The sequence below is a fragment of the Triplophysa dalaica genome, chromosome 16 (assembly GCF_015846415.1).
Source record: "Triplophysa dalaica isolate WHDGS20190420 chromosome 16, ASM1584641v1, whole genome shotgun sequence".
NCBI lineage: Eukaryota > Metazoa > Chordata > Actinopteri > Cypriniformes > Nemacheilidae > Triplophysa > Triplophysa dalaica.
The window spans coordinates 16462652-16482350 of NC_079557.1; the positions used below are offsets into that span (position 1 = coordinate 16462652).

The window sequence follows — 19699 nt, forward strand, 5'->3', positions numbered from 1 at the left end:
TCAACAAACAGTCTGAGGAATGTTTTGTTTAATAAGAGGAAAAACAAAGAGACTGCAGTAGCATTCAGGGCATAAAATGTCAAACTACACATTTACAATGCTTTTTACGTAATTGTCATTCATCAGCAAAAAAAAGCAATTTCTCAGTCTAACAATTTTTTAAGGAAAAATCAAACATTGGATACACCGTTTAAACATTTCACGTCATCTTAGAATAAAATCATATCGGTTATATCAAGCGGCAACGGTTCACTTCTTTCCTCCATTAGTCTGTGCTTTGGCTTTCTCCTTTTCCAAATATTTCTAACAAGACAAACACACTTATTTAATATATAATTGATTTACAATACAAAGTAAATAAAATATCAATGATTTAAAATACAAAGTAAATCAAATAAAAACTAAATACAAAGGAAATTGAAAATGAAAATCACCTTAAGTTTATCGTAGTGTGCTTGACTGCAGCAGTGAACCTTCTTAGCTGTTTCCTCATTAGAGTAAAACAAGAAGCAGACTCTGCAGTAGTATCCCATCTTCACAAACTCCACACCTAAAACATTCAGTGTAAAACACAGGTTATTAGCGATGTCATCTTTCAAGACTTTGTTGTGCTTGGCAACATTTTGTTAAAAGAAAATGTACTTCAATCAGAAAAAATATTTTGAGTTCAATTTAAGGCACTTACTAGCATGAAACTACAAGCAGAACAAGAAATGCACTAAAATGAACTAAAATATGGCACAAGGGACTAAAATAATGCCATAAATTTTAAGGCCGGTTACACAAAACTACTTATTTTCTAGTAAAAACTAGCCAATCTTACCAACTGGGACGTTAGGGTCATGTGGCCCAAGAGTAGCAAGGCTAGTTTCCAGCTTTTTTTCAGGTGCTGCAAATGTATTATCTTTTTCCTCAGTTTCCAAACTCTTGTCTGACACGGCAACAGGGGGCGTAACAACAGCCTCATCTTTAGTTTCCTGTTCAAATGAAAGCACTGGATAAAGCTACAGTAAGATCTTAGCAACTTGCAAATTAAAGTAAATTATTTTTTGTTTTAACTGTTCTGAACTACTAAAAAAACACTCACAGGTTCAGTTTGCATTTTCTGGACCTCTGGTGTCTCACTGTTTTGTTCCTCATCTGGTTCTTTGTTCATCTCTGGAGCAGTTACCAGAGAAACACTTTCCTTTACTTCCTGTTTCTTCACCTCCTCAGGTTTATCAGTGGCAGGCTTTTCCACTTTAACCTTTTTAGGAGAAGGTTCTTCATCTTGCTTGGTGGTACTTTTGGTAGAGCTGCTGCTCTGGGCCTCATCTTCTTCAGGTCGTTCCCTCTTGGATGGGCGTTTCTCCTCAGACTCTTGGCTTGGAGGTCTGTGTCTGCAAAGGCAAAGATACTTCATATTCAAATATACATTTTTTTTTAACCAAAATGATCGGGAAAATCAATTTCTTAAGCAAGAGGATATAAACGTAAAATTGACCCATGTTTCAGTTGCTTATATTTCCTGCTGACATAGACAAGCAGACGTTTGCCTTCAAATTTAGGTTGATTTTCCCTGTAGGCTACTGCCATTTTCTCAGCATCTTCCCCTCTTTCCATCTCAATGAAGCACTGAGTAAACAAACATATTTATTAAATCTTATGCAATTTTATCTAAAGTGATATATACATTTTATACAGAATCAACTTCTAATCATTGAAGATCTGTTACCTCATTGCGTAATCGATTCAGAAAGTATCTTCTGATTTTTCCAAATGGCTCAGCGATTTTTAGAATTGCCGCATCTGATGCTTTGAATTGTGGAATGTTACCAATGTAGATGACTCGGCCACTCTGAAAGTATCACATAAGCGTGTTAGATGTCTTATTCCTTAAAGATTAAAGGAATTTATTTAAAGGCAAGTTCATAGGCTCCCTCAGTCTTACCTGGATGGTCGGATAACTCTGTGAATGGTAAACCTTTACTGGTTTTCCACACACAGATGGCATGACATTCCCACTGTAGAAACCAGCCATTGCTCTTGCCTCCTGTTCATTGGCAAGTTGAAGAAAGGCCTTTAAGAACATAAAAATAAATGTGAGTAAATCATCACAATGTGCGAGTATGCATCGAGTTTGTTCTTTTAACTACATAACAGCTGATGTGTATTAAGAGCTGTTACCTCCGGCCTCACGTCCAGGACCAGATGCCGCACCACTGTCCCAAACGGCTTTGCTAGAGCAAGAATTTCATCAAGATAACCAAAGCCACGCTTAAAGCCAACAACATTGACAACTCTCAATCCCTGCATTTAAAAACGTCATTACAATTGGTTAATGGCAAAAACATGCAATAACTAAAATGTGAAATTTTAACATTAGTTGTGCAACAAATTAAAGGAATAGTTAACCCAAAAATTTATATTCTGTCATGAATTACTCACCCTCTTGTTGTTCCAAACCTGTATACATTTCTTTGTTCGGTTGAACACAAGAATGGCACCATTGACTACCATGCTTGTGTTCAACAATACCCAAAATTTTGGGTGAACTATCCTTTCAAAACAATCTAAAGAAACCAGATGTGAAAAACTAGAAACTCACTCCATCGTCCTTGGTGCTTCCTTAAAAATACAAGCGAAAAAAGGGTAAACACCTGATGAACAAACATACACTTCTTTTCTCTTACGCCAGTTTTTATTATTTAACTACTATTATTTATTTAACTAATACAATCATTTTTTTAATGGCCAAAATGGTAATAATACATTGGTTTATCGTTCCTAGGCTCTAAAGGCTCATTGCCAAAAGTTTAAGTAGTTACCTGAAGGGTTTTTAGCTCTAGACTTTGAGTCTTGTCTCTCAGAGTCCTCCTCCTCTGCTAACTCATCAAGAGTAACAAACTCATCCAAGTTCTCAGGAAAGTCAATTTCACCATGACTCTCCTAAAATAGAAGATAAATTCAGTCAATACATATGCAATTCCAAAGAAATAAACATGCATTAAAAGACCAAGAAAACATCTATTTACAAGCCTATAAGTCGTTCCAAACATGACTCCCCTTTGGTTGTCACCTAACAATGACAGCATTTTGAGACCATGGGCCGTTTAAAGTAGGGTTGGGTATAGTTTTAACTTGAGCGATTCCGGTTCCGATTCTGCTTATCGAATCTGTTTATTGTCGATTCTCTGTTCCGATTACAATATATTTGGGGGGAGAGAGAAAAAAAGAAGCAAATCCTTAGCCACATTTAGGCTAACCCGTAGGCTGTAACTGTTAACTGTGACAATTCGTCAAATAATGAAATAAACAACACTTCCAGTAGGAACAATCACAAGTAATTACAAACCCAAACAAAAAAATGTATAACATGCAGTTTTTTTAGATCGTCCATTATCTAAACAATTATTTGTGAATAAAATACTGATTTAATTAATCATTCAAGCTAATATCATTTAAAATAAAATAAAACATGTTGTCCTTTAGCTTCCCGGATGCATTTAATTGTGATCACTATTTAAAAAAATAAAGGGAATAGAGAACCGGTTGTCGATACCCAACCCTAGTTAAAATGACTTAAGAGGACCTGATAAGTAGTCCAGTGTGACTTGGCACAACATTGCTAATTTTCTATTTTAATTTCAATGTCGTCGCTTTTGAGCGGAAACCTCATATGTCCAAATTTAGTCAATTTCATATTTTTTCACAAATCGATGCTATTGGTCAGTCTGTTATTTTCACAAATTTTTAACCAATCTAAAGTGTTGAATATAGCGTGAGAGCAAATCTCTTAACTACATTGGAAACTTCAACGGTCTGAGAAGTCTCATAACTCAACCTCTTTTGCACTCCGCTGGAGCCTCTCAGCATAACGTTTCCTGAGTGATAGTCGGTTAACTCTGTCTGTTTTTTTAGACAATAACGAGTAAAAGTAGTTAGGTTAGATACAATTGAGTAGGCCTGTTTTAAAAAATCGTTATCTGTAATGCTTCGGTGCAGAAGTAATGCCGTGAGCCACAAAGGTAAATTTGAGAGCTGATTAGGCTAATTTCCTCCTATTAGACAGCCTAGTCAGCTCATTGTTTTTTGTATTGCATCACTTATAGTTCTTAAACCTTTAAAACAGAGTTCAGGGAGATGTATGTTACCACAGTTGTTAGCTTTGGTTAACTATTGAAGCCTTTTCTCTTGTCAAGAGTCACAATACGACCGCCGACTTTATTTGCGTGCAGATTAATTTCCGCCTATATTAGACAGCCTAGTCAGTTTATCGTTTTGTTTTGATATTGCATCACTCATAGATCTAACATTAAAATAGAGTTTAGGAAGATGTATGTAACCACTTTCCTTAGCTCTTAAAGCCATGTCGTCTCTTGTCAAAAGGCTCAACAAGACCGCAGACTTCGATGAACACTGCTGGCAGCAGCGAGATTTGTTTCCGTACCATTCTTATCAATGACAGCGTGATCTCGTATCTCCCTGCTCCCAAATCATAAACCTTGTAACCTCCGATTAAACATGTTTTTTGGGAAATGTTTTGTTAATGCTGGTACACAAAAGTATATGATAGCAATATAATGTATAATACCAACTTTAACAATACAATGTTTAATAATTAAAAAAATATGCAGTTTTTTTATTTCCTGAAAAATAATGGTTTTGGAGATACGAAGATTCCACCCGACAGCGACGATATAAGGAATTGCTTTAGGATTTAAAAGATTCCTAAAGCAGAGAGGAAGATGTGCAAAAGTTCCTGCCTGATGGGTATCGTCTTCTTCAGGAACCTCATCCTCTACTTGTTCGTCATTCTGTTCCTCGGAATCAGTAGGAAGCTTATCTGCATTCTCCTCCTCCTGCTCTGCCTCAGAAAGCGCAGTTTCCTCCTTCTGAGCCTCCTCCTGTTTCACCTCAGTGTTTTCCTGGTCTTCCAGAATATCCGCGTTTTCAGAGCCTTGCTTGTCTTCAGAGTTTTCTTGCTTTATGTTGGTATCAGGATCTGGTGATTGTTTACTGGTTTCTTCTGGGTCACCGGATAGGATGGCATCCTCAGGCTCTTCATCTAATGCCTCTTCGTCTCCATCACGTGCTTCCATAACATCGGTTTCTTCGTCTCCTGACCCATCTCCTTGGACCTCAGGTTCACCTTCCTGCTTTGATTCCGCTTCTTTCTCAGGTGAATTTTCTCTGGCTTTGGAACTAGATGACCTCTGGCTTTTTGATGAAGGTTTGTCACCAGATCTGCTGGCGCTACAGCTGGTCCTGCGGGTGGGCTCCTCCGCTCCTTGTCCACCCCTGCCTTGTGAGATCCTAAAATTTAATGCATATCACATGGATAAAAGTGAGGCCAAATCATATTCCTTTAACCATTTTTATTTAAATAGTCGAGACCAATAATGGTAAAAAAAATTATACTTACACTGAAAAGTTATGTAGAGGTAAGTAAGGTATGTTCATATTTATCTTAAAAAACCAAACAATCTTTTTTTAAATTCTCAATAATTAACAGTGGAAAGAAGTAACAGCATCGCACCACCATTAAAGACCAAAAAGTCCCTCTTGTGCAAAAGTCTCCAGAGTCTGAGTGCTTTTCATTTGTTCTGCCTTTTGGCTTTGATACCATATCCCTGAAGCTTGGCTACACCTGACACCCGTTTCAGTATTTGACTAGCTTTTCCAAAGTGACCATTAAGAAGGTATCCTATCACTTGAACATTTCCATGGCGACGCGGCACTGCTTATGTCATGAAATATCTAATACAACGATGGTCAAATATGTGCTTGTGAATGTGTTTTGTTTGTCATTATAAAACTCTTTATAATGATAAAGTTAGTTGAGCTATAAGCGGGCGCCGCCATGTTTGTTTGTGCTGGGGTCTGTGATCTGTCCGATTTACAGCACTTGGATTTATCCACTTCTCTCATAATACACAAAAGAAAGTGCCTGGTGAACTGGTGGTAGAATAGAGTGATCTTAACAATTGCTTACATTGTATATACTATGTGTCTGATGTCAATAAAACACATACGTCAAAATATATTTGAGGATATTGTTGTGCTTGTATGCAAATGATTATGTCTGAAGCCTACAATAAACATTATAAGCAGTGCACAGTTGTGATATGTGACAGGATTGAGTAAGTCTCTGGCTCAGAGCCAGCCAAAGTGCTGAATGTTCTTATCACACCGTCGTGATCGTACGTTGCAGGGACCAGCCAGGATGATCACACCAGTGTGATTTTACGCATTAAAGGGTTAAAATTTTGAAAAGGTAATTTAAGACATTAGGGACAGGCGGGAACCCTGCAGTTGACAGAAATCCGTCGATGCAACTGAGAACTTTAATCCATGATATCACTTTGAGTTTATTTAATTTGTATACATATTCAAGTATATCCTTTGTTAGTTTTCGGGTCTTACTGTTATTGTATTTTTTATTTATATTTAAACTAGTCTTGAGACTAGATTAGATGGGTAGGAAAGAAGGATGTGTACCTTAGAGTCTTGTACTTTGTAGAGATGTTCAGCCTGATGGATCTTCTGTTGATAGTCAATGGATGGAGAGTATAGTACTTGACCAGCATTTCAGCATCTTCTGGATTGCTCATTTGAACAAATGCCTGCTTAAAAAAGTATTTATTATACAGATTGCTTTTTTAAACACACACGTGCTGGAATATGCTTTATTTGTAACTTACCTCATCATTCAGGAACAGATGTTTCTCAACGATGCCAAATCGACGAGCTATAGTGAGAAGCTCCATTTTCTTTTCATTCCCTTGTGGCAAATTGGAGAAAAACACCACCGGACTTTCTGGTATCTTTGCAGGTTTTCCAGATTTCTGCAATGGTTAATCAAATGACTTGCTTAAACATGCACCATGTCCTTGTTGAGATCATTTGACCAGACGAATGTTCCTTGCGTAAAATTCATTACTGGATACTTTTGCTTGAGGAATACTGTGAATAGGGTATTTCTGGAACTCAAACAGCAAGATATAAAAATATGATGTCGGAGCCGATAGCCTAGTGGGCAGTGCTCCATTGTGCATCGGCGCATAAGTATGTGAAATCCCCTGGGATCGAACCCACGACTATGCGTTGTCAACTGAGCTTCAGGAAAAGGAAAGCTACATGAAAGTTTTTCATGGTTTCTCAGGTATTTTCATGATTATAAAGTATAATGACGATGATTTACACGTGTTGCTTTTTCAAATGCACGTTAAATGCGACTGAAACACATAGTGATTTCAGATCGGGGAGCACATCCTACCGATTAAAGAGCCATGCTTCCCGGACAAGCTGCTCATAAACATAATAGAAACTGTAGCATTCTCTGTAACACACTAGACGGTTCTATTTACGCAATCTAAATAGCGATTAATTGTGCGGCCTTAAACTTTTACTTGTTTCTATAGTCAAGACACTTGGCGTCATAAAAAAACCAACATGACCGCAATATTCAGCCAGTGCACAAAAACCCTACTGAATGCACCTTCAAATTTAAAAATGCTAAATCTTTTCATGCCATCTTACCTCAATGACCAGCAGTTCCTTTGACAAATAAATCTGTATCTCTTTCCCATGCAAAATGGCAGGTTTACGCTGGTAATGATTAGCCATGGCCAAAGCTTCTTCATGGGTCTGCATCTCCAGGAAAGCCTTTGAATATTGCACCAATGAAATGAGTTAGAATATATAACAGGGCTGTTCGATTGTGGCATAAATCATGATTATTTTGGCCAATATTGAGACCACTAGGGTGAAGATAAGACAATCTTTGCGAAACAGAATACAGCACAATAAACTTTTTACCTTGATAATGTTATTCATAATTGTTGGAAGTCAACAATGAAATAAAAAAAAATATTACAATTGCTTGCGCAGTCCTACTATATCATAAACATAAAATTATTATGTTTGAAATCAAATCTATAAACCACCTTCAGATCCTAATTGATGGTTTCTACCTTTACACTAATGGCAGATTACCTTGTTCTTCAGTACTAGATGCTCTCGGATCGTGCCAAAGGGTTTGGCCAAAGCGAACAGGCTGTTTGAGGACAGTGGTTTTCTTTCATATTTTGCCACGACCACCCTACTTCTTATCTGTAATACAATCAAATGACATGAGTGCACTATATTGTTCATACAACAATGCATATGGTAACCAGACAGCAACTTTATAAATCAACCACACTTCAAAGGGTGAAAGATGATTGATATATTAGTTTTGCAGATAAAAATGAAGGAGACTCAAACCCCGGACCAATTATTACCTTGGGTGCTGTCGAATATGACGTTGTTTTACTTGTCATTCCCACAGTGGTATTAGAACCTAAACACAGTGCTTAACATTAGCCAGTGTGTCATATCTACAATATCTCTATAAAAAAACAGCTGCTGCGCTTCTGATTTATTACCCCAGTTGGAGCTCATCCCTGTTCTCTGTAGTCCAACACCGACTGGCGCTGCTCCCAGCAACCCATCAGAACGGTTCTTTGTGTTGAGCGAAATGGACGTCGACCTGAGAGAAATTCATTGTTAATGATCTCTTCTAAATTTTGGAAGTCTCGGCATGACTCACAAAAGTAGTGTTTTGATGAAGTACATACATGCGACTAGAGGGCATGTGGGGATCCCAGTCCGGGTACCTACAAAAAAAAAAACACACACACACCAAACACCAATTTAAATTGTTTCAGTTGTGGAGTTCTTCATGTACTATAAAAGTAATTTGTAGTGAGAGTTTAATGACCGCATCCAGTGTGTAAGAAATGTGAAAATTATTATGGGTTCTAATGCGTTTTTTTTTTTTTTTCGGGTCGCATCGCGTCTTTGTAGACGTAATGTTAGTGTAATCAATTACATTTCAATGAAACAATCACATGGCTTTGAATGACGTGTGTTAATTGTGTCAACTTTGTTCTTTTTCTTATCTTCTTTGGAGTTCAACAGCCTTCACTTACATTTGCAGGAGGAGTCTGCGGTTTTCAGAATGACGAATGCCAGTTGTGTGCTGAGTCCATTCCTTTGCAAACACAAGAAAATGATAAAATAACTATCCCACTGCAAATTTGTTAGAATCAAACAACGTAAATAGTGCTATGGGCCCAGAACTAACTTAAAAAGTCAAGATTGTCAAAAAAGAGCCAAAAACAGTGTACAGAAAAGAAACTTGAGTGTATATTTTTAAATAAAGCCAAACATTAAGACCAAGACTCAACAGTAACAGTTAACAAGAGTGTATAATATAGTCAGCCAATGTGTTCTTCAATGAGAATGTCTCAAATTGAATACAGTAAGATTCAGCAGATTCAAAGTCAACATACTTTTGAATGATTTCTTTCTCATCATGTGATGCGACTGCCCAGGGAAAGGAAGTGTGTGTGCAAGAGGACAGTGGCTTAAAGTACTCACCATGGTAGAGTGCACATCAAAATCACAAAGGGCACACACATGGGGAAACATGAGGGGCATGACCCCCAAGAAATCTTGTACTTTGCCCTGAGACGGGGTGCCCATTCTTCTCTGTATGAACATGTCATCAGATGCTGATGTCGTGGACATGCCAAGGCCACGGTAGGAATCACTGGAAAGCTCAGAATATTGGCGGTCTTTGCTGCCACTGCTGCCGTAATCTAAAATGTCATACCCTCGACCGGACGAGTCTCGCATGGAACTATAACCGAATTCGCCCTGTGAGCGGCTTTGAGACTGCCCACCAGAACGCTCCATTCTTCCGCCCTGCATATCACTCCAATCTTCTCGGTCTCCTCTGTATGAAGTCTCAGAAGAGCGGATCGACAGATCGCTAGGCATGCGGCGACCGGTTTCCATTTTGCGGTTCTTAAGTTGCATGATAAGATGGGGCAAGGTCTCCACGCTGATGTTCTCCTCTGGAACTTGTGCCAGTGCATCTAAATCAGTCGGTGACAGACCAAGGCTGGCAAAGAGTTTCATGGTATTGCTAATGTGGCTGCCCGATCGTCGAGACAGCTGGGAGTCGTGGTCTTTTCCCTCGCCACCGACCAAACTAGCCATGCTGCTGTGTGACTGGGAAGAGGACCCGTAGTGATCGGAGTGCGTCTCACCCATACTAAAGTTCAGAGTCTCAGCAGCAGCCAGAAGCCCGCGGCCAACAGCAAAGCCTTTCTGAGCACCATCACTGGTCAGCTTTTGGGACATGGCTTAGAAATGATACAATCTCAGATGAGCGGGAATTAAGAGAAACAAAGTGAATCAAAAAATGTCCGCATAAAGACAATCCGTCTGGAATACAAGTCTGGATCTCAAAGAGACTTATCTTGAGGGATAAGATTGGTCCTCCTGAATGAAACGAGTCTGCAGAAACACAATGGAGCAATGATTTCTAGAATGCTCACGAAAATGGTTAGCAGGGGTAGAGGAAAGCAAGACAGTAAGCTCCATAACTGACACAATGTAGGTAATAAAGGTCAAATATCATTAAAATGCAACAGAGGTACAAATGGACAGTTTGGTGACCAATTACACCATTAAATGAAGATTCAAAAGTTCCAGCAATACAAGTAACAAGTATTTTTATGGAAGGTACAATAGGAAAAAGAATTTGAATCAAATTTAGATCCTTAAACGTGGCCAGGAAAGACAGGGAATGTAATGCAAATTCTTGGCCAAGAAGAAACCAAGGACAAATGGCACTAATTCTAAATAACGGCACATCCAGGAATGGAAACAAATCTGATGGAGAACAGATAAAGCTAATCTGTTATGGACTCAACCATACAACTTCCAAAAAATCAAATGCAACCCCACAAAAGTGTTTTCATAGCAGCAAGCTGCAATAGCTGGACTAGAAGTAAAACACAATAGGGTGCAAAGAGAGATTATCTGAACAGAACACATTTGGTGAACAAGACTTGCATCTTCTCGCAAAGAAGTGAAAATGTACATGCAAATAAATTTAAAATGATTAGTTATCGTGGGGGCTATTTTCAATGAGACTTTAGAAGTTGGACAAAAAAAAGGATGAGGACATTGCCTCAAAAATACATCTTGGATGTCTGTTTAGTATGAGCAAAAAAGTTATTGTGTAGGCACAGCACACACAAATAATAAAAGAAAAAGTGAATACTTTTCTTTTAATAAGTTATTTTTCTCATGATTAAAATTGTACACTGTACGAATTCCAGATTAGGACCATTGACAGATGCAGTTTAGGAACTTTTAAAATTCATGTCACATCAGCAGTATTTCAAAAGAATTAGTGACCAGTGAAAAGGAGTGCTCGAAAAAAAAAAACACACAATCAGTCCAAAATACACATATAAAACTACCTTTTTCCACTGAAGTCGATCTAATTATTGAACGTTCGTGAGCAAAAATTCAATGGACACGTTAAACATCAACTATCGACCTTGAAATGCTTTGCTTTACAAATATTACTGTACTGATGTCATCGCGATGCACTGATATCTCGATTGATAACCCTGTTCATAGTTTACCTTAATCTGATGCTTTATCACAAAATATAAATTCTGTCAAAGTCCGCACAGCACACAAAAATATCCGTAAACCATTCCGTTTCGGTTTTATTGAAAGTAAAACCGAAAAAATATACAGTCATTGGCCTTCCAAGCAGACATTCGACAGCCTGTTAACTAACGTTACACTGGATCTACCAGCATTTTTTTAAAACATGCAAGCAATTTAAAACAACAAGACGAGCTAAAGGGGATTTAACTCGGACGTTGCGCCACGACGTTCCGACCTTGCACGAATAAATCATATGACGTACACGGATTACTAGTTTGTCCTAAATAACACAGATATTTACTAATATCATAAAGATTTAGATAAAAGAATGTAGCCATGCTAACCACGAGTTGCAGTGAGAAAAGTGAAAGAAAGACAGGCATAATACAGGCGTGACAAGGCCGAACCAAACCCTGCAAACGTTGGCTCATGAATATGATTTAATGTAATCTGAGATTAAAAAAAGAAGTGCTGTAATATCCTCTGATCTTTGATTGTATTGGGTTTTACTTACATTTTCGTTCTTTGTGCGTTTTCGTCTTCTGCACTGCGCGTTGTAAATCACGAGCAGATACAGGCACGGCAACAAACGCACCAGCGCTAGGACGGACACGACCAGGACTTCTTCTCTTACTTCCGGTAGTTACTTCAAAATAAAATATTTTTAATTCCTCAGTTTGCATCATGCTACCAACGATAACAACAGTAATTGAAATAATTAATACGTTTATGTACATATTCCAACTGTATAAAACATTTAAAAATAAAAAACAAGAACACTCATTCTGCTTCATTAGTTGAATAAAGGTGTTGTTGCAAAATGAAACAAAAGGTCTCAACACAAATATAATATTACATCACATTTAAGATAACGATCTTTAATAGATAGATTCTCACAGATTACTGAAAAATAATCAATAATTACCTATTTTACTAGCCTATTCGGTGTCAAGATGTATTTCTGCATGTTTTTTGGTTAAGTTACTAATTAGGCAATTCAAATAATCACGATTTGTAATGTTTTTCAAACAAATAGACTGAATCATAAACATATTTTTTTTTAGGAATTATTTGTTTGTCATTGTGTCAAATGCCTTCTCATCCTGCAACTGCATCAAACATGACTGTGGCATGTGTTGTGTCTGCTTATTTATTGTTAACAACATCCACTACATTATAAACTGATTCATATTTTAGCACAGTTACCTCACAGCAAGAAGGTCCCTGGTTCAAGCCCTGGCTGGGAGAATCCGTTTGTCTACCCATCTGCCTGTCTGTCTTTCTACATATCTGTTTGTCTGTAGGTCTCTATGTATTGATTTGTCACTCTATTTATCAGTCTTTTTATATATTTGTTTGCTAATATGTCTGTCTTTCTATCGGTCCGGTTGTATAACTATTGCCCGGTTTTACAGACGAGGCTTATGACTTGAATTCACTAAAATTAATGTTTGAGCTGTCTTGAAAATAAAAAATAACTTCCCCTGAAATATCAGTGCCATTGTTTTGTCTGAAGATGCACACCATTAATGTTTTTTTTCCAAGGCATTTTTAGAAAAGGACTAGTCCTGGTTAAAGCTAAACCTGCCTGTCTTTCTATGGGGTAGTTTACTGGACAGGGATTACCTTAAACCAGGACTAGGCCTCAGTTAAATTAGGATATTCGGTTTTAAAAACATACTTAAAACATACAAAAAACACAGATGTTCATCTTAAGACAAAACAATTGCACGGATATATTTTAAGATGTGTAATATTTTTGGCGATCAAGACACCTCTAACATATAAATTAGTCTGGGACTATAGTTTAAAGCCTGTCCGGGAAACCGTCCAAAGCATCTTACTAATGACTCCTGTTTTGTCTGTCTATCAATTACTCCCTCAGTTAGGAAGTAATTGAACAAGACTGTCCCATTTCTAAAAAATGCCGAAGTACAGCTTCAGGTGGTATTCAAAGCTAAGCCTATACCATCCTGCAATGACACTTTTTGTGATCTTGCAAGAAAAGAAGCAGAAAACTTTTCGTTAAAAGTTACATAATTCAATATAACATATAATTTGATAGTAAAATGTAAGTGTTACATATTTTATTGGTGCAAACTCCGGAGACAGGTTATGTATTTTGTAAGACGTTTGCAACTGCGTTTTATCACATAATTAGAAACACCAGTTTCAAAGACTGCAAAAGTGTGGGTATTTGGACAAAGGTAATGAAGGTGTAATGTTTGAGATTTTGTCTATAGATCCACAGTATATACGCAGTCTATGTAAAAAGCATTGTATTAGATGCAGCCCAATTTGTGAGGAAATTTTTTTTCACTATATTTGTGCCGTTTCGTGTAATGATGACATAATGACAATGGATAACAACCACCAATAGAAAAATCAGTTCATAAGTCTAAAAACTGACTAGATCTGGCAAACTAGGCTCAAGTAGACAAATATAAATTTGAAAGTCCAGTTTTTGTCTTTTAATCCTTATGAACATTACCAACAAAATCAGTTTAAATTAAATATGCAGTGATATAAAATGCTGAGATGATGTTCAATTTCAGTAATTTTGGGAGACAATAATTTTTTTATCAGACTCTTTCAGATTTTCAACTTGTAAGACCGTTAACCTTTATGGACAGCTTCATTACACAAACAATGTCATAAGCACTTAATTAAATTAAATGGTCATGTGTTAGGCTGCTGTTCATTTGAGATTGCTGCCCTGTGCTTATGTACCCTTATCTAAACACAAGGCTTTATTGTGTGTTTTAAACAAGGTGCTTTTAATCTTGATGATACTACAAATATAATGATTATTTTGGGATGAACCGTCTACCTGTAACATATATTCATCTACATATTTTTAGGTATAAGAAACATTTCAACTATGTTAGATTATGTAGTATTACAGACATATATTTTTTTCCAATCTCAAATATTTGGCTACACTTAATGTTGAACATGAACCCCCCAAAAAAAACATTTTCATTTCTGATATATTTGTACTCTACCAACTTTTACAATAAAATTTGAATAACGACAGCTTTGCAAACCCAAAAGTGAGAAAGGATACTGTAGTGAACACTAGAAAGATACAAAACCAGTTTGCACAGATACTATATAAAGTATGCATGTAGCAAAGAGGTTGAACCCATAGAAATAAACGTGAATGTTTAAAAATGAAAGTCATAATGTTCAATAGACTTTGGAATTACTTTTTCAGGGGACTCCTTGGAACCTTCTGGACACCCGTGTGAAACACCTCAGTGAGTTAAACAAATAAATTGCTAAATTTCTTTCACTCACTCAATATCTGTGTGTGTCACACAGAGACAGTGAGGAGTTAAACACCCCAAATCCAGCATGGAGTGGTTCAGTAAATGTTGTGTTGAATGTGTGTATGTGTGTGAGTGTGTGTGAGTCAGAGACGTTGTAGAAGGACAATGTGCCGGCAGACCAGTCCACATACACTCCTACTCTTTTACAGTGATGTGGTGGGACTGGTATGTTGGTTACACTATTATTGTGAAATGCACTTAATATGCTATCAGCGCAGTACAGACTCCATGATTTTTCGTTGAATCCAAACATACTACTGTCATCAGCCTCTTTCCTGCTGATGCTATTATATGACACTGATATAGAAACCCATGATCCTCTCCATTCAGCCTCCCAGTAACAGCGTCCGGGTAGACACTCTCTCGAGAGAACCTGATGTACAAGATCGTCAAATCTGCCCGGTAGATCAGGATATGGCTGAAACTCAGACACACGTGTGATCTTTCTGTTCTTCTCAGACAGTACAAGGCTAGTGTTTGCCGTGTTTGGATCCAGCGTGAGATCACAGGCCCCTGAACACAAGATGAGACGTTTCAAACAGGACAAAATTATCACTAAATCAACCTCTGAATGCGTTTAGACTTACACTTGCGTGGTCCAGCTCTAATTCTGAACATTCCACCATGATCCACACTGCGCACACACACACAAACAAACATGATGTCACAATAAATACAAAAATCTCCTATGGATAAGTCTTAATACAGGTGTCAGTATTAAAGTTACGTGTCATACTTGAGTTTGTTGAGTGTGTAGCTTGGATCATTGAGTTTATCAGAGAGGAGCTGACGTCCTGTGTGTTCTGGATGATTGTAGCTCAGATCCAGCTCTATAATGTGAGACGGGTTTGAATCCAGAGCCGAAGCTAAATAACAGCAACCTTCATCTGTAACCATACAACCCGATAACCTACAAACACACCTCAATAGGTCAACATACTCCTTATTTTGTCTTTGTCAGTTTTTAGAAGAATGCTAAAATGATACTTCAGTATAGAAATCATATGGAGATAAATACCTCAGTGTGTGTAGCTGAAAGTCGTTACTCTTGAGAGCATCAGAGATCACCTTCGCTCCTGAATCCTTCAGTTCATTGTTACTCAGGTCCAGCTCTTTTAGAGACTTTGATGATTGTAGACATGAAGATAAACTTTCACAACACTCAGCAGACAGACTACAGCTCTGTAGACTGTGTGCAGGAAAAACACAAACAATACATTTGTGAAATCTTAACCCTTACAGCTGCAATAAACAACACACAATACATGCAATCAAAAGTGATTTTTCTCTGACAGCAAATACCTAGTTTCATACAGTTAGTTCTGAAATCCTGTGATCTATATATACGGCTTACATTTCTAATATTTAATATACAGTTGCACTCTTCAATTCTTTGCGTTTGATCTCATCATAATAGCACAAAGCACTTTGTGGGAATAAACCTGTTTGTGTTTACATCTCTTTCTTCCTCCGGAATCAAACATTTACACATCAATGATAACTTAGAAACTTAAGTATACTGGAGTTTGCAGTTTTACTTTATTCTGCGTGATATATTAGTAGTGACTCACAGAGCTCTTCTGCAGTTGATGACAGCCGGTAGGAGTCGTCTTCTACCCTCCTGTGTTGTGTTGTATTTCCTCAGATCAAACTCATCCATCACCTCCTCTGACATCTGAAGCATGTAGGCTATTGCTGAACAGTGAGCCGCAGAGAGTTTCTTCCCTGATCTCACAAACTCCTCAATCTCTCTGTTCAGATTCTTACAGCTCACTTCAAACACGCAAAGAAACAGATCGATGGATCTGTCAGTTGAGAGATCATCTCCACTTTTGATTTGATCTAAAACATACTGTGTGATTGTGTTAATGGCGTTTGAGCTGTTCCGTGTGCGTGTCAGGAAATCCTGTAAGAGTCTCTGATTGGACTCCAGTGAGATGCCCATCAGAAACCTGAGGAACAGATCAAGATGTCCTGTTTTACTCTGAAGAGATTTATCTACCGCTGAATCCAATAGCTGATACAGAGAGATTTCCTCAGACATGGAGTCACAATAGTCATAATTCTTGTTCAGAATCAACCGCAGTGGTTCGGTGTTATTTGTTAAATGGCAGTGAAACGCATAGAAGGCAGCCAAAAACTCCTGAAAGCTCAGATGCGTGAAGCAGTACATTTTCCTTTTATGTATAACAGATTCCTCAAAGATCTCAGAGCAAATGCCAGAATGCAATGAGTAGTCCGTGATCCCACATTCTCTCAGCTCATCCTCACTGAACATCACATTACCCTTCATCAGCTGTTTGAAAGCCACTTCAGCTAGTTTCAGAATCAGTTGGATCTCTGGATCTCTCTTTGGATCATACTTCTGATTCTTTGCATTGATGTGCATCAGCAGGAACTGGATGTACATTTCAGTCAGAGTTTGAGGAATTTCTACTTTATCATCATCTTGTTTCAGGATGTTTTGAAGTACGGTGGATGTGATCCAACAGAAGACCGGTATGTGACACATGTGGTGGAGGCTTCTCGCTCTTTTAATGCGTGAGATGATTCTGCTGGCTTGATGCTGGTCATTGACTCTCTTCCATATATATTCCTCCTTCTGAGCGTCACTAAATCCCTGAATTTCCGTCACACATGTGATGTATTTCAATGGGAACTGATTGTCTGCTGCTGGTCTGGAGGTGATCCAGATGAGAGCAGAAGGAAGCAGATCTCCTCTCATGAGGTTTGACATCAATACTTGCACAGATGACGTCTTGGTCACATCAAAAACTTTCTTTCTCGCCGAAAAAATCATTCTGCATTCATCCAGACCATCAAAGATGAACACAACTTTACACCCCTCATAAAGCTGCGAGTCTAGATCTTGAAGTTCAGGATGAAAGTCCAGCAGAAGTTTGTGAAGACTATACTGTTTGTCTCGAATCAAGTTCAGCTCTCGAAACGGAAGCACAAACATGAAATCTATATCCTGATTGGCTGTTCCCTCAGCCCAATCCAGAATGAACTTCTGCACGGAGACCGTTTTACCAATTCCAGTGATGCCTTTAGTAAGGACAGTCTTAATTTTCGCGTTTTGATATGGTTCAGGTAGGGGTTTAAAGATATCATTGCAGTAGATTGGAATGTCTTGTAAGCGTTGAGTCCTTCTGGACTTTTTCTCCACACGTGAAATCTCATGTTCTTCACTCTCTCCCTCTATGATGTACAGCTGTGTGTTAATTCTGTACAGCAGGGTTTGATTCTCTTGTTGATCAATTCTCTCAAATAAATTCTGATACTTGTGCTTCATACTCGTTTTGTGTTTGTCTTTGACTCTCTGTAGAACATTCAAATGTGGATGAGGCATGAATCTGTTACTCCTGAAAGACACTATGCTGGGTTCTGGATGAGCTCCTCTCTGACGCTTTGATCTAGAAAAAATGACAGCAAATAAAAACTTAAGTAAAGCTTGACATAGATGATCATTGTGTGTTGCATGATAAAATATAACAGCAGACACCTTGGAAATGACATGAGAGAGCAAATAAAGGCATACTTTCATCCCAGTTTCACTTCTGCAGTTAGATAAACAACACGTTCATACTCACAGAGGTTCAGATGTTACTGCTCCATCACTGACATCACTTGAATGAGACATGGATCTGTTACTCTTCGAGAGACACAGCCTGGTTCTGCAGATGCTGAAGATATTGCTTAATGACAATCAGAGACCTAACATACAACTAAACAACAGGAATAAAAAGAATGAATGGCAAATAATAAACAACATAAATTTAAAATAATAATACTAAATAATAAACTGCATATTGAATAATAAAAACTAATATGTAGGGATAAAAATAGGACTAGAAACACAACAAAAACATATGTCTGTCCTCATTCTGATACACACACGATAATATACAATTTTGTTTATAAGAACACGTGTGTACACATCTATATAAAACATGTGTTCTTAAAAACAACGCCCTCCTTCTGAGCGCTTCCTGGAGAGCATGCGCTGCAGTCTATTCATCACATGCAAAAAAAGTACATCTGTCCGCTTTACTTCATTATACTCATAAAGTAAGAAAGCTTATTTTAATGCCGATCTATTTTACTTCGCTTGTATGCCTGAAGCTTGTGTTCCTGCTCAAAATTCTAAATGCTAAAATGTCCTGACACCTAGAAGTAACGTTAGCAGACTTTGTTTCTACAGAGATCACGTATAGATATTTAGTATCATAAACACACGCTGTTTTCATAAATAACTTAATCTTACGGTAAGAATGACTGTTCATGAGCAAATCCTTCCACTTTAAACTCGCGAAATAAAAAACTAGCGGCAACAGTTAAAGGAATCACGTGAATTCTTCTCATGCTGCTGTTGAAAAACCAGCTTTTTGGCGCATTACCGCCACCAACTGGAACTGGAGGAGTGTGAAGCATCGACGAGAAATCATTAGGCTACTCAACGAAAAAGTCTTGTGGAATTCCCAAGAACTATTTTTTGCTTGAATGTTTTCTTGAATGATTTCTCTATTTTTCATCAGTTTATGCTTTATTCTGCATTTCATTATGATATGCTTTACAGTTTAGGCTATAAGTATATTCTTGGACAACAGTTTCTGGTTCATTACATTTATTGCACTTCCTTGTAGGATTTGAAGTCTAGAGATTATTAAATCTTCTTTCCCCCTTGACATTGAAACCCAGTTTTCGCTTCCTACATTTATTAAATCTTAAACAAGTGTCAAAAAACCTGTTGGAACTTTCAGACAATATAAGACACAATGAGTCCATAGTGTCACAAGCTAATGCAACTGTTTAAGTACATCGATATTTGAATACACCTTATCTCACCAGAACTAGTGACCCAT

The 19699-nt window shown here is 37.7% G+C and overlaps 2 protein-coding genes across 3 annotated transcripts; both read right to left on the reverse strand.

Annotated features, from left to right (window-relative positions):
- Nucleotides 1–11: 11 nt before the first annotated feature.
- Nucleotides 12–12147, reverse strand: matr3l1.2 (matrin 3-like 1.2). 2 transcript variants are annotated; one of them, XM_056769507.1, is made up of 21 exons: nucleotides 12017–12147; nucleotides 9406–10329; nucleotides 8955–9016; nucleotides 8601–8639; nucleotides 8409–8512; nucleotides 8265–8323; nucleotides 7978–8094; nucleotides 7522–7647; nucleotides 6684–6827; nucleotides 6481–6608; nucleotides 4746–5295; nucleotides 2808–2928; nucleotides 2588–2607; nucleotides 2167–2289; nucleotides 1931–2059; nucleotides 1715–1837; nucleotides 1484–1614; nucleotides 1088–1379; nucleotides 824–977; nucleotides 435–550; nucleotides 12–303 (listed from the first exon to the last, which is right to left on the reverse strand). In XM_056769507.1, the coding sequence occupies exons 2-21, from the start codon at nucleotides 10171–10173 to the stop codon at nucleotides 250–252; spliced, it is 3360 nt and encodes a 1119-aa protein (XP_056625485.1). In that variant the 5' UTR covers nucleotides 10174–10329; nucleotides 12017–12147; the 3' UTR covers nucleotides 12–249. The 2 variants fall into 2 exon arrangements, with proteins under 2 accessions (XP_056625485.1, XP_056625486.1); XM_056769508.1 differs by lacking the exon at nucleotides 12017–12147 and having other exon boundaries at nucleotides 6481–6605; nucleotides 9406–11999.
- Nucleotides 12148–13958: 1811 nt separating this feature from the next.
- LOC130437970 (NLR family CARD domain-containing protein 3-like) lies at nucleotides 13959–19204 on the reverse strand. Its single transcript, XM_056769668.1, has 7 exons — nucleotides 19102–19204; nucleotides 18428–18562; nucleotides 16406–18250; nucleotides 15853–16023; nucleotides 15571–15744; nucleotides 15422–15468; nucleotides 13959–15347 (listed from the first exon to the last, which is right to left on the reverse strand). The coding sequence occupies exons 2-7, from the start codon at nucleotides 18475–18477 to the stop codon at nucleotides 14803–14805; spliced, it is 2832 nt and encodes a 943-aa protein (XP_056625646.1). The 5' UTR covers nucleotides 18478–18562; nucleotides 19102–19204; the 3' UTR covers nucleotides 13959–14802.
- Nucleotides 19205–19699: the final 495 nt, after the last annotated feature.